Genomic DNA, 14,389 nt, shown 5'->3' with positions numbered 1-14,389 from the left:
GGTTCAGTTGGTTGAGTGTCTTCCTGTGCCAAAATGTCACCAGTGAGGGCACACGCTCCGGTTTTGAGTAGATTGATGTTCTTCTCTTTCCCACTCCTTTCTTTTTCTCTAAAATCAATTTTAAAAAAATATTTAAAAAAAAAGAAAAGAAAAGAAAGTGGAGAGACAGCTATAGAATGACAGAAAGTATTTTCAAATATAACAAACTTTTACAACTCAACAACAATAACAAAAAATATGGCCCAATTCAGAAATAAACAAAGATGGCAATTGATATTTTTCCAAAGAGGCCTATCAGTGGCCAATAAGCACATGAAAATATATTAAAAATTATTAAGCATTAGGGAAATGCAATTCAAAACTGCAATAATATACCACTAGAATGACTAGAAGAAGAAAAAAGACAGTAACAAGTGTTGGTGAGAGTGTGGAGAACGCTCACAGACATTGCTGGTAAAAATGTAAAAGATGCAACCACTTTGGAGAACAATTGGCAGTTCCTTAAAAAGTTGAATGTAGGGTTACCATGTGACCCAACAATTCCATTTAGTTAGGTATACACTCAAGAGAAATTGAAACACATGCACAAATAAAAACTTGTACACAACTATTCATAGCAGCATCATTCATAATAGCCAAAAAGTAGAAATAACACAAATGTCCACCAACTGTTGAATGGTTATATAGAGTCTATATCAATACAAGGAATATTATTTGATTAGAAGGAATGAAATATGGATATATGCTACCACATATATTTTTAAAAACATTAAAATTGAAAGAAAAGTAACAAATTTGGAATAATTAGTGCAAATATTATTGTACCACGGTAGAGAAATGACTCAAAACTTAACATGTGAATAAATCTTAGTGAAAAATAACCATCTCTTCAGAAGAACACTAGTGTGATGTTTAATTTTATGTGCCAACTTGACTGGGCTAAAGGGTGCCCAGACACTATTTCTGGGCGTGTCTGTTAGGCTGTTTCTGGATGAGATTAGCTTTGCATCGGCAGACTCAGTAAAGAAGATCCCCGCTCACCTGTGTGAGTGGGCATTGTCCAGTCTGTTGAGGAGCTGAATAGAACCAGGAGACAGAGGAAGGACAAATTTGCTCTCTGAGTTGGGGCATGACATTGGCACTCCTGGTTCTTGGGCCTTTGGAGTTGGACTGGGTTTACATCATTGGCTCCCTGGTTCTCAGGCCTTCAGGCTCCGACAGAATTGCACACCCAGCTTTCCTGGGCTTCCATCTTGCAGGGAGCAGATCATGAGACTCCTTAGCCTCCCTTATTGCCTGAGCCAGTTCCTCATAATAAATCTCTTTCTACAGGTCTATTTATATCCTGTCAGTTCTGTTTCTCTGGAGAACCCTGGCTAGGCAAAAGTATGAACAGGCCTTTCAATGAAAGAATTCCAACTAACTAAGCACATGAAAAATATGAATAATCTCACTAATACCCCAAGAAATATTAATCAATACAATATTGAGATATTGCCGAAACCGGTTTGGCTCAGTGGATAGAGCGTCAGCCTGTGGACTGAAAGGTCCCAGGTTCGATTCCGGTCAAGGGCACGTACCTTGGTTGCGGGCACATCCCCAGTAGGGGGTGTGCAAGAGGCAGCTGATTGATGATTCTCTCTCATCGATGTTTCTAACTCTCTATCCCTCTCTCTTCCTCTCTGTAAAAAATCAATAAAATATATATTTAAAAAACAAACAAAAAAACAATATTGAGATACTTTTCCTGCCTATCAGTTGACAGTTATTACATTGGTAAGGACCTGAGGTCATGGACAGTCTCATGCACTGCTGGTGGGAGCGTATTGTCAGGGAGCAATTGGAAATACATACCAAGATCCTGAAAAATACACATATTATTTTCCTAGGGCTGCTGTAACCAAGTACCATAAACTGGGTGGCTTAAAGCAACAGAAATTTGTTCTTTTACAGTTCTGAAGGATAAAAGTCCAAAAACAACATGCCAAAGTGGCCATCCTTCTCCTGAAGGCTCTAGAAAGAAAAAAAAAAATCCTTGCCTCTTTCTAGCTAATGGTGGTTGTGTGCTATCCTTGGCATTCCTGGGCTTGAAGCTGCATCACTTCAATTTCTGTCTCACATGGCCGTCTTCTGACTGTGTCTTTGTATCTCCCTCTTCTATCTCTTATAAAGACAACAGTTATTGGATTTAGGGTCTACCCAAATTTATGATCTCAACAAATCATATCTACAAAGACCCTATTTTCAAATGAGGTCACATTGTGAGGTTCTGAGTAGACATGAATTTGGGGGAAGACATGATTCATCCTGGTACAATATGCATACTCTTCAATGCAGTAAAACTATTTTTGGCAGTATATCATAGAAAAAAAAGATGGAATTGTTGAAAGATGTAGCTATGAATGTATTATTTGCAGTACCATTAGAAATTGCAAAACATCTGAAATGACCTAAGTGTCCAATAAAATGGTACTGTTTGAAGGAGCTGATATAGACATACACTTATATGATGAAATACTGTAGTAAATTATATTGTTGATATGTATATTTTTTACAAAAAGGATGTTTTCCTTGCATTATGAAAAAAAAGTATGTTACAAAACAGTATGATTCCATATTTGAAAAAAAAGATGCTTATGTATTTATTATGTATATATGCATACACACTAGAAATTTTTTAAATTAACTTTATTGGAGTGGTAATGATCAATAATATTATCTAGGTATCAATTGTACAATTTATTATATATCACCTGAATGTTGTATTGCCCACCACCCAAAGTCAAGTCTTCTTCCATTAGCATGTATTTGACCCCTTTACCCTTTACTATCCTCACCCTCTAGTGACCACCATGCTGTTTGTTGTCTGTGTCTATGCGTGTTTGTTTGCTTTCCTTGTTTGTTCATTTGTTGCTTTCAGTTTTATATCCCACATATGAGTGAAATCATATGGTTCTTGACTTTTTCTGTCTGACTTTTTGCTTAGCATGATATTCTCAAGATCCATCCATGTTGTCGCAGATGACAGTATTTCATCTTTTCTGTAACCGAGTAGTATTCCATTGTATATACGAACCACATCTTCTTTATCCAGTTCTCTACCGAAGGACACCATTTGTTCCCATGTCTTGGCCACTGTGAATAATGCTGCAATGAACGCAGGGGTGCACATACCTTTGTGAATAAATGTTTTCAAAGATACCCAGAAGAGCGGTTGCAGGGTCATATAATAATTCTATTCTTTGAGGAGCCTCCATACTGTTTTCTATAGAGGCTTCCAGTTTTCTTCTCCAGTAAAGATGGCCTTACTTTTCTAATGAGAGAAAACCCAGAAATGTCACTTTAAAATAAATGCTCTGAAACACACGGGAAAGATGAAATAATGCAGCTTAGCGGATCGGTGTATTGAATATGAAGCTACTAGAGAAAACTATTGTGTGTTTATCCATCCCACCCAACCAAGTTATGTTCCCAAAGTGCTGAGGGATGGAAAAGCCTTGTCCCCAGCCCCTCTTTCAGGGACAGTCCTAGGTTCTCTAACGTGTCCAGGGCAGAGCTGCACACAGAGCAGGCACTTGGAAGCTGCCTGGGATCATGGAAAAACTCAGGTGCCTACACTCTGTAAACCAGTCACTTCACCTCTTGATCCTCAGTGTCTTCACAGATTGAGGATTATGAATAACATTTACAATGTCCCCAGAAGGTACTGTTGCTAAGTACTTGTGGAACAAGTAAACCTTGGCATTTGCATTGAGGCACCAAGTAGGGAAAATTTCACAGATGAGGAAAGAGGTTAGGGACTTTGTCATAAACTGTGTTTGTAACGTTGAAGCAACTGTGTAATTTCTGATATCTTAGTATCAACTCTCCATTCCTTAATCTTCATGGTTGATAGGAACATAGCTACTTGCTACAGTTTGAATTATTTTGAAATATCAGTAGAATCATTAATTAAACAGATGTTTATCAAGCATCTGCATGTAGCAGGCTTTCCTCTAGGTTCTGGGGATGCAGTGTGAAGGAAATCCCTGCTGGTTTGGAGTTTTTTGTTGTTTATTTGTGTGTGTTTTTTTGCTCAATCAGAGGACTTTACTCACTCAGTGCTGTGGTAGGTGCACTTACTGCTTGGGTTTGACATGGCATCTACCTGCTCCATCCATCGAGCTCTGTTTCAACCAGCTTTAGGTCCCATGCTGTGTGATATATTGAATTCCATTTTCTGGCTAATGTTAAACACTTTGACCTTCAGTGATTTAAAAAAAATCTTTATTGTTGAAAGTATTATAGATGTCCCTTTTTTTTCTCCCATTGACCTTTTATAGTCCACCCCTGGCCCCCACCCCAGGCTTTCACCCCCCTATTATCTGTGTCCATGGCTTATGCATATATTCATACAAGTTCTTTGGTTGATCTCTTCCCATGCACCCACCCTCCCCCACCTTCTTTCTGAGATTCTTCAGTCTGTTTCATGCTTCTGTGCCTCTGGATTTATTTTGTTCAACAGTTTATTTTGTTCATTAGATTCCACATATGAGTGAGATCATGTGATACTTTTCTTTCTCTGACTGGCTTATTTCGCTTAGCATGGTACTCTCCAGACCTCGCCATGCTATCTCAAAGGGAAAGAGACTCTTCTTTTTTACTGCTGTATAGTATTCCATGCTATAAATGTACCACAGCTTTTTTATCCACTCATCTGCTGATGGGCACTTAGATCTTAGCTATTGTAAATTGTGCTGCTATGAACATAGGGGTGCATATATCCTTTCTGATTTCTTTGGATATATTCCTAGAAGTGGGATCACTGTGTCAAATGGCAGTTCCATATTTAATTTTTTGAGGAAAGTCCATACTGTTTTCCATAATGGCTGCACCAGTCGGCATTCCCACCAGCAGTGTACTAGGGTTCCCCTTTCTCCACATCCTTGCCAGCACTTATCATTTGTTGATTTGTTGATAGTAACCATTCTGACAGGTGTGAGGTGATACCTCACTGTCGTTTTAATTTGCATCTTTCACCAACTTTAGCAGTCTGCTCAGATCCAGAAGTTAAGTGAATATTACTAATTCCCCCCCCCCCTAAAAAAAAGATGCAGTTATAGTATTAATCCATGATAATAAGTTATAACTAAAGGAGCACTGATGGGTGGGTGCATTACTCTACAGGAGGGAGGGAGTCACTTCTCAGAGAAGCATCTAGGGGAGAAGAACAGCTCTTCTGTGAGTCACAGTCCGGGTAATCGGGGCATTTTCCATCACCGTCCCCCATGCCCCCCTCTACTCCAGCACATTGGATGACTCAGGCTTTCTGGAACATCCGTACACAAAGTCTTCACACGTTGCATTTCTTCTTGGAATGTCATCTTCCCAACCTGGTCATTCACTGAGAAGCAAATTCCATGAAGACACAAATCCAGAGTCATCTGTGAAGTCTTCTCTCAAAAATCTCAACACTCCAAAGCCAAATCTCCGCTTCCCCTTTGGTGATGACCAAGCCCTTTGTGAATGTTACTGTTCCGACACCGCACACTCCTGGGAAGGGAGGATGGGGAGGGGAGAGGGGAGAGTACTAACTAACCTTTGTTTTCTGTCCAGTACTCAGTGGCCACGAGCAGTTCGTTGCCTAAATGATCATTTCTAAAAATCTGTCATTCTAAGGCGTAGCGCTACCGAAATGCAGAACGCTAGCCCCACTGAATCAGACGCAGAAGGTGATCTTTTTGCCATGCAGTCCCCTTGGCTGAGGAGCACACTGTGACAAACACTCTTCCGAGCTAAGCACCACTCTGCTCCTGCCCCGCCCTGAAGGGCTCTCAAAAGGGCTCCTGTTAGCTTCTCCTGTTCTTAGTTAGCTTGCTTTTTAAAACATATATTTTTTAATCGATTTTTTTTACAGAGAGGAAAGGAGAGGAACAGAGAGTTAGAAACATCAATGAGAGAGAAACACAGATCAGCTGCCTCCTGCACAAACCCTACTAGGGATGTGCCCACAACCAAGATACAAGCCTCTGACCAGAATCGAACCTGTGACCTTTCAGTCCGCGGGCCAAATCGGTTAGAACAGTTAGCTTGGCTTTTCACGTTTTTCTATTTGTTTGTCCTTCATATTCTTCCACGAGATTATTTTCATTTAGCTTTCAGATACATTCTGGAACCACCTGCCCTCGGACTTAGTTTTTCAGCTCTCATATAATTTTAGTGTTTGTTCACTACATTCATAAGGGTTGTGTGTGTGTGTGTGTGCTTGCTTATTAATGAAGTCTCAGGCATGTGAAACTTTGTGGAGTTTTTAAATGGATCAGATACACTTTTTATTCCACGGTGCTTTTCTGATCCTATGTTTATAATGTCAAAAAGTCACTAAAATTACAAATCATAGCTGACATAGAGATGTCTTACAGGATTTTCAGAAAACGGGGGATTTTGGATGAAAATGCTCCAGTTGATAATGTTTTAAGAATTCATTTTCTAACCAAATTTATTTTGGAAATTATTTAATCAGCTAAACCCATTCTTGTATCATGTCTTTCAATACTACCCTCCCTACCCAAGTGCAGTCAAGAAAGAAACTGGAGTTTTCCCACTTCTGTGTCTTAGATAATGCCTAACATAGAACCCAGTCCCCATTGTTTAGTTAAGTGGATCACGTGTTTTGTGCAATGGTTTTTTCTTTCTTTTTTCTTTTTAAATGACTCAGTAAAGGAAGAAAATGAGTTCTGCCTACTCTGCCCACATGATTGAAATGCAGTCCGCAAGACACTTGTCACACAAAGAACCCACCCAAGAAGAGTTCTGTTAAAATGTGAATCCATTGTGGTAGGCTGAGAAAGCATGTGATTATGCATCTTGATAAACCCTCAAGTAAGATAATGGAAAATAAGTAATAATAAATCTGTAATCCAATGTTCTCCACCAAGTGAAGACGGTGTCTTCCCTTTATAAACTCACTGGAAGCCTTTACATTAATTAAGACACTCAGAATAGCCCACTCGATCCTGTCACTTTGTTCATGAAAGAAGAAGTCAGTTTCCCCCTCTAAAAGGTAGGCATTAAACAAATCTATTGCATGATTCTTTTTCTCTTGGCTTTTAAAAAAATCCTTTTTTTCAAATTAAATGTATTGAGGGTGACCTTGGTTTCTCCTGACTTTTAAAAGAAATTGATTCCATGGAAGTTGAGGGCACAAATGACTCAGACTCTACGGAAGGTCATTTGAGCAGCAGTGATTGTGGAAGTTGGGAAATGCTGCCTTTGCAAATGAAAAACAAAAAAGGTCAGAACGGTACGAAGAAATTTCTCCAAGGGAATGCTCCTTGTCCTACATGACCAAAGACACGGTGTCTATAAATTCACCTCAGTGAAATTGCATCCAAAGCACCAAAAACCGACCCTGGAGCCAAACGGAGACAGGAGGGAATAAGCCAAGGCTTACAGTGCATTTCTCTGAGAACGTCCTAGGCCTGCAAAGGACTGCTTTAGCCCACTAGTCCTCACGGCTGCACTGATTTCATTCCCAAAGAATCACTGCACTGAGTCTCCAAGAAAGGGATGCAGAAGTCAGCTCTGCTCCCTGACCTCCTAATCGGGAGCTCCAAAGAGTCGACTGGAAAGCCCTAAAGATAAAAGACCCAAGAGGCAGTGCTGTGCAGTGGTTAAGAACACTGCAGTCTGATTCCCAGCCTATCCATTTGCCGCTGCCCCACAGTTTTCTCATATGTAAATAAGAGTGGTCATAATATATGCTCATTTGGATTAAATGAGATGTGGATGAATGAAATGCTTGACAGTCAATGAATGTTAGACATGATGATGATGATGATGGATGATGATGAGGATGATGATGATGGATGATGATGATGGTGATGATGATGATGATGATGATGATGGATGATGATGAGGATGATGATGATATGGTAGAGAGATTCATGGTGGGCTATTCTTGTGTCAGGAAAACCATCAGGCTTGAACAACCTGGAAAGGAAAGGAGTCCCTGTAACTGAATTTCTAATTTTTTTCTAGAACACTGCTTTGAAATTTTACTTATAACTCATTTTAAAACTTTAGAAGTCTACTGATCCACTTAAGTAGAATTGAGAAGTCTAGGGAAAATCTGGGTTTCGCTCCACAGAAATTTTAAACACAGACTAACTGGAGAATCAAGATATGTGAGAATGAAATTAGTGATTTTTAAGAACATAAAGTTTAACTTTTAAAATAATTTCCTTTCAAGGTGTTATGAACTTTAAAAGTTGCTAGGCTGTTGTAAGCTCATTACTTAATCTATGATGCTCTGGAAAGAATGCAGTCCATGAAAGAGAATACTTGGATTTTGATCTCAGGAAACTTTGAGCTTGTGCGAATGGATTTTTATTTTATTTTTTAAATCCATTCACACAAGCTCAAAGTTTCCTGAAGGCAAGAAACATTTCTTTTATCCCACATGAAACCAGGACCTCCCTAAAACTCACTCAGTGAAAGCTTTTGTCTGACTTTTTCCAGAAATATGCAGGTGTGGTTCTCCTGGTCACATCATAGTGTTACTGTCATTTGATAGAGACATTTTACTCCCCCACTCTCCCACCCAAAAAATAATAAATAATTCAAATGGAGTTCACTTCAAATTTTAAAAATCTGCTTTAATTGCATTTGGTTGTTAAGTTACTATTCTCTAAGATGTCTAGTATACCACTTGTGCTGAGTATACACAGCAAAAATGGTTCTGATGTGTTTTTATGGTTTCACACCTCACAGCTTCTACTACCTCCAAATCTAGAAATTTTTCTTTCCTACAAAGAGCACAATCAGTTGACACCTACTCTCCCTTTATAAGCTAATTTACCATGATATAAAAGGGTTTTAGTAGAAGGAAAGGAATTGCTCATTATTGAAAATAAGCAATAGCCAAAGCCAGTTTGGCTCAGTGGATAGAGCGTTGGCCTGCGGACCGGAGGGTCCTGGGTTTGATTCTGGTCAAGGGCATGTATAATACCTTGGTTGCGGGCACATCCCCATTCGGAGGTGTGCAGGAGGCAGCTGATCGATGTTTCTCCTCTCATTGATGTTTCTAACTCTCTATCCCTCTCTCTTCCTCTCTGTAAAAAAATCAATAAAATATATTTAAAAAATAAAAGGAAGAAAGAAAAGAAAAGAAGCAATAGAAAAATCAGAGTCTCCTTATGAACATTTCCTTAATGCAAAGCCCCGCCCCCAGGAGAGGCCCTTCCACACCATCCTTTCTGCTGGGTGGGTGGTGCTCAGGCCTCCCAGCCACGTCCCCAGGGGCAGGGCCTCTTCTGGGAACAATATTACAGTCATGTTTGTAGTCCTGCCTTCTGCTGGGAACTTCCTTGGTGTACATCCAAGAAGAGAATCATGGAAATGTAGAGCTAGAAATTATCTTGGAGACTACAGATTGGAAAAAAGTGAAATCTAGAAAAAGGACTTATTTACTCAAACCCAAACACCTAACAGGCATTAGGATTGGAGCCCTATCTAATGGTCTCCATTTCTTCTAAGCTCAGCTACTGCTTTGGAAGAACTCAGAATTCATAACTTCACAGAAACTGTTCGCTTTATCTTCCTGTTATTAATAGAAGTGTAACTGTATAGGCAGAAGATAAACATGTAGTGACTCAGTCATTAAAATAATACTATTTGCTGCGTTTTAAGCATGTTATTATTCAGTAGAGGCCCAGTGCACGAAAATTCATGCACTGGAGGAGGGTGGTCCCTCAGCCTGGCCTGCCCTGTCTCACAATCTGGGAGCCCTCAGGGGTGGGAGGCGACCTGGTGATCAGGGGAAGGCAACACCCCCATCATACCTCTGCTGCTGCCACTGCCATCAGCGCAAGCCTCAGCCGGCCCTGGTTATTACCTGAGCCTTAGGAGGCCTTGGGCAGCTGGGCAGCTGCCATCCTCAGACTGACACTGGGCAGCTGGGGGGTAAGGGGACTGGGCACCACCATCTTGTGACTGTGGGCACCATCATCTTTGAGGGCATGGCAGTCAATTAGCATATTCCCTCCTTATTGACTGTGGGCACTGCCCTCTTTGAGGGTGGGGCAATCACTTAGCATATTCCCTCCTTATTGCTGTGGGTGCCACCATCTTTTGTGACAACATGAGGTTCAATTAACATATTCCCTCTTTATTAGGTAGGATTAATGCTACCAACATTTTTGAAATGTCTCTGTTATCAGGCATAGTTCTACTTGTAAAGATACAGAAGAAAAAAAAAATAGCCCTTGTTTCAACTTGCCAGTGAATTGGGGATGCTGACATAAAAGAAACCAGAGTGATGCTGTGTGATCCTAGCTGTGATCGTGTGGGTGTGACATGTATGGCCACACAAAGGAGGGGGCTTACCTGTGGGGTAAGAAAGAGAAGGATCCCCCTAACAGGGGAGTCTTGAAACAGCATCTTGAAAGAAGGGGCTAAGAGAAAAGGCATTAAAAGGAGAAAGAACAGTATTGCTAGTGAGGTGGCTGTGACAGCACATGGCCGATTTGGTACAAACATGCTTACACATGGCTGCATCCCAGGCTTATGTGAGGCCAAGGACAGGCAGGGATCAGGTCATGCTGAGCTTTGTGTATCATGCTAAAACATTCATATTTTACCAGAAAATAATGGGAAGGTATCGATACATTCTATGCTGTAAAATAATATGACTCAAGTTATACTATAAAGCAAATAGATTTTTTTTTCTATTCCTTAATATCCGATACTTTGGTAAAACATCTGAGAGTAGAATGGGACAAAATCGCCAGTATCTACTTCCAGTCGTGGAGTTTACAGAAATCTCAGTTTCCTCATCGGTAAAATGAAGATCATTATAGGGTTGTTGAAAGAAATACACGAGTTAAAGCCTGTTAAGCATGGTTACAGTGTCTGACAGGCTCTCAAAAAGAGCTTTTAGTTTGCTATTGGATTGTAACTAGCTGTTTATAAAATATCCTTATACTGTGAAGACTCAAGGTTATTTTTTCCTGTATTTTTGTTATTAGCATATTTTCTGTAATTGTGCCAAAATTGAAATTTGTAGCAAGTCCTCATTTCATTCATTGTTGGTTCAGTGTAATGCTGATGTGATGTCCAAGGAACTTCACTCTTGTTTATATCAGTTAGCCTGTGGTGAAATTGGTTTTGTTATGTGGTTTGGTCACAGTTCCAAGAACCTATCCGTGACAGTAAGTGAGGACCTACTCTAGATTAGCAATTTAAATTTGGTTGTATTAAAAATAAGGTAGGTTACAAATAGATTTAATATCTGCATGCCATCTCTATTAAAAATGGACTATATTTCAATATTCTATAATGTAATAGGTTTACTTTTTGTTGTTCTTTTTTGTTAGTGCTCCTATATCCCTCCCTGTAAGAGAGAAAATCAGAAGAACTTGGAAAGTGTCATGAATTGGCAACAGTACTGGAAAGATGAGATTGGTTCCCAGCCATTCACTTGCTATTTTAATCAATTTCAAAGGTAAGCCAGTGTTTACATGTACCTATTAAGCTTGTTTATAGCCTTTTTGAAGTTTTACACTATGAAATATTACATTAATTAATCATAGATTGTGCTAACTTGAAAAAATATACAACATGAAGATTCTCTCAATTCTTTCCAGCATGTAAGTGGGGAAGCCTTTTCTTACTCTATAGTAGGGGTGTCGAACTCAATCAGAGAAGGGGCCAAAATCTAAAATCCAGCCTAAATCGCTGGCCGAATGGTTTACTGAACAGTCATAAACTGACAATGTCATAAACTGACAGCGGAGTGCAGTGATGACAGCGCGGTGCGGGCCACATTGCAAGGCCTGGCGGGCTGGATTTGGCCCGCGGGCCTTGTGTTTGACACATGTGCTCTATAGGATGGGAAACATGCAAAGAATCTGCAAGCAAAGAGAGAGAGAGAGAGAGAGAGAGAGAGAGAGAGAAAGAGAGCAAGCAAGCACTTGTATCTTAGAGTGCACCATCTGGGTACACTAAAAATGTGCCTTAGGTAGGATCATTGCATACTAGCTAAGGTGTAGGTTTATTAGCTTCTTGGACTGCTTCAAATATAATTTTCCCCTTTCCTTTCTATTCTGATGAAGTACCAATAAAATGAGTTCACACCGTTAAAACTTTATTTGGCTTAGATCTCAAGCTATACCATATAGTAATGTTTCTTTGGACTAGAACACTTCAGGACAGGTCAGTCACGGTAATCTAATCACCAGACATTATTCAGTATTTACAACTCCTTGCTGGACAACTCCTCTTGGGTGTTCTACAGTTATGTCAAACTTTCTTTTCCTCTGATGGTCCCTCTCTTGGAGAATGGCACTACCATCCTTCCACTCGTTTACCTAGTCCAGAAACCTTTGAGTGATTGTTAATTCACTTCCTTGGTTTACTTCGTGACCTATGTTCATTGTCATGCTGATTGTACCTCAGTGACATCTGTTCTGTGCCTTCCCTGTGCCACTGTCTTAGTTCAGATCCATATTCTTTCTCAGCCCCATTAATGTAATAGTCTTCTTCTTTCATTTTTATTGAATTTATTGGGGTGACACTGGTTGACAAAATTATATACTAGTAGGTTTCAGGTGCACATACCACCTTTGTACACTGTGTTGTGTTTTTACCACCCTAAGTCAAGTTTCCTTCCATCACCATTTATCCTCCCTGTAGTCTTCTTCACCTCCCTTCTCCCTCCACTCCCTCACCCCCATCTCCATCCTTCTCCCATTGCATACCATTTTGCACGCAGCTGCCAAGGTGATCTTTCTAAACCTGAGACTAATCAGGTTACTCCTCATAGTTTTTGAGTCAAGACCAAATATCTTGGTGTAGCCTTTGTATCAGGTACCTATTTCTGTGTAATAAGCTATCCTAAATCTAACAGCTTACGACAACAATGGTTCATTATCTTTGCTGATTCTGTGGGTTGGCTGCTGAGGTTCATCTGTTGGTCTCTCCTGGGCTCATGTGCATTCAGATGAAGGCTAGAATGGCTGTGTGGTCCATAAGGCCCTCCTCTCTCACCTGCTGGCTCAGATGAAGCACCTGTTCTGCACCTGGCCTCTCATTCTCTAATAGGCTAATCACCTTCCTTAGAGCATGGCAGCCTCAGGACAGCATTTCAGGAGAGCTGAACATAACATTATTTCTGATACGTTCTATTCGTCAAAGGGCGTCATGATATAGCCCAGGTTCATGGGGTGTTGAAATAGACTAAAAGCTGCAAAGGGGTTGTGCTCTACTTAAATGGCACACAGACTCCTTACCCTAGGCTGCCACCTCTCCAGCCTATCTCTATACTCATACTCTTTGCAATAGACTTTCTGAACTATGTGCAGTTCCAGGAATATCTTATTCCTTAAATAAAGGAATATCTCCCCTTTATTTGCTTCTTCTGCTTCTCGACTGCCTTGCTGAAGACCCCTCAGATATCACCTTCTCTGGGCTGCTTTGCTTGATCACCAGATTTCATTTAGTTGTAAATCAGCCAGGATGCCATCTGCTGCAGATAAATATAAAACTGTGGCTCAAAGTGCCAAAAACAGTTGAGAAATTTATTACCTCACACATCGAGAAATGCATAAATGGGCTGACATTAAGGTTGTTCGATGCAATGACCTATAGTGCCATCAAGAACCCTGTTCTTCTATATCTCAGTTCTGCCTCAGGTGGCTCCCTGAAGACCACAGTATGGCTGCTGTGGTTCCAGATGTTACAGCCAGACACAGCAGTGATCAACATCAGAAAGAGTCTATCTGTCTCGACATACTTTTATTTTCACAACTTTCCAAAGCCAGCATCCCCTCAGGTATTTTGGTTTATAAGGGTTCCTTTGCCTGCACACCTATTATAAACTAATCACAAAAAAAGAACAACCGGAATCTACCTCTGAACGGGGGATAGGCCATGTGTCCTAAGTTGCGTGGAGGAAGGGTATCCATCTGAATAGGTTTGGGAAGGAAGAAGAAAGGGGATGGAATTTGTGGAACAACCAAAAGTACCAGCTGTTATAAAGTATGTTCTGTGTATAGCTATCACCCTCACTTTCTATAACTATACCAGAGGACCTTTAAAAATAAAATGCACTGCAGATCAAATAAGTTAGAATCTCTGGTGTGTGAATGTAGGCATTACTATTCTTAAAAATTGACTCTAGAAATTCTGATATATGAGAAATGTATTGTGTTTATATATATATATATATATATTACTATATATATCATATATATCTATTATGAGATTCTAATACATGTTCATTTTTATGTACAAGCTACATATTAATCATTAATATATCTTATACATTATTAATATATGAAATATATCTATGTGTTTACATTAGATACATATATACATAATATTTGAGATATGTTAATATGTTTATAAATGT

General features: G+C 39.8%; 1 protein-coding gene across 3 annotated transcripts in view; it reads left to right on the top strand.

Moving 5' to 3' along the window:
• Positions 1-14,389, top strand: part of KCNMB4 (potassium calcium-activated channel subfamily M regulatory beta subunit 4) — a 55,775-nt gene that overhangs the window by 15,319 nt on the left and 26,067 nt on the right. For all 3 annotated transcript variants that reach the window (XM_084878922.1, XM_084878923.1, XM_084878924.1), the window contains exon 2: positions 11,355-11,482. In XM_084878922.1, the coding sequence (XP_084735048.1) occupies positions 11,355-11,482 (128 nt within the window). The remainder of the gene's footprint in view (positions 1-11,354; positions 11,483-14,389) is intronic.

Source organism: Pipistrellus hanaki, assembly GCF_964339955.1.
Source record: "Pipistrellus hanaki genome assembly, chromosome: 3".
Classification (NCBI taxonomy): Eukaryota; Metazoa; Chordata; class Mammalia; order Chiroptera; family Vespertilionidae; genus Pipistrellus; species Pipistrellus hanaki.
Note: the sequence above shows the minus strand (reverse complement) of the source record. Positions and strands in the feature narration are given on the sequence as shown.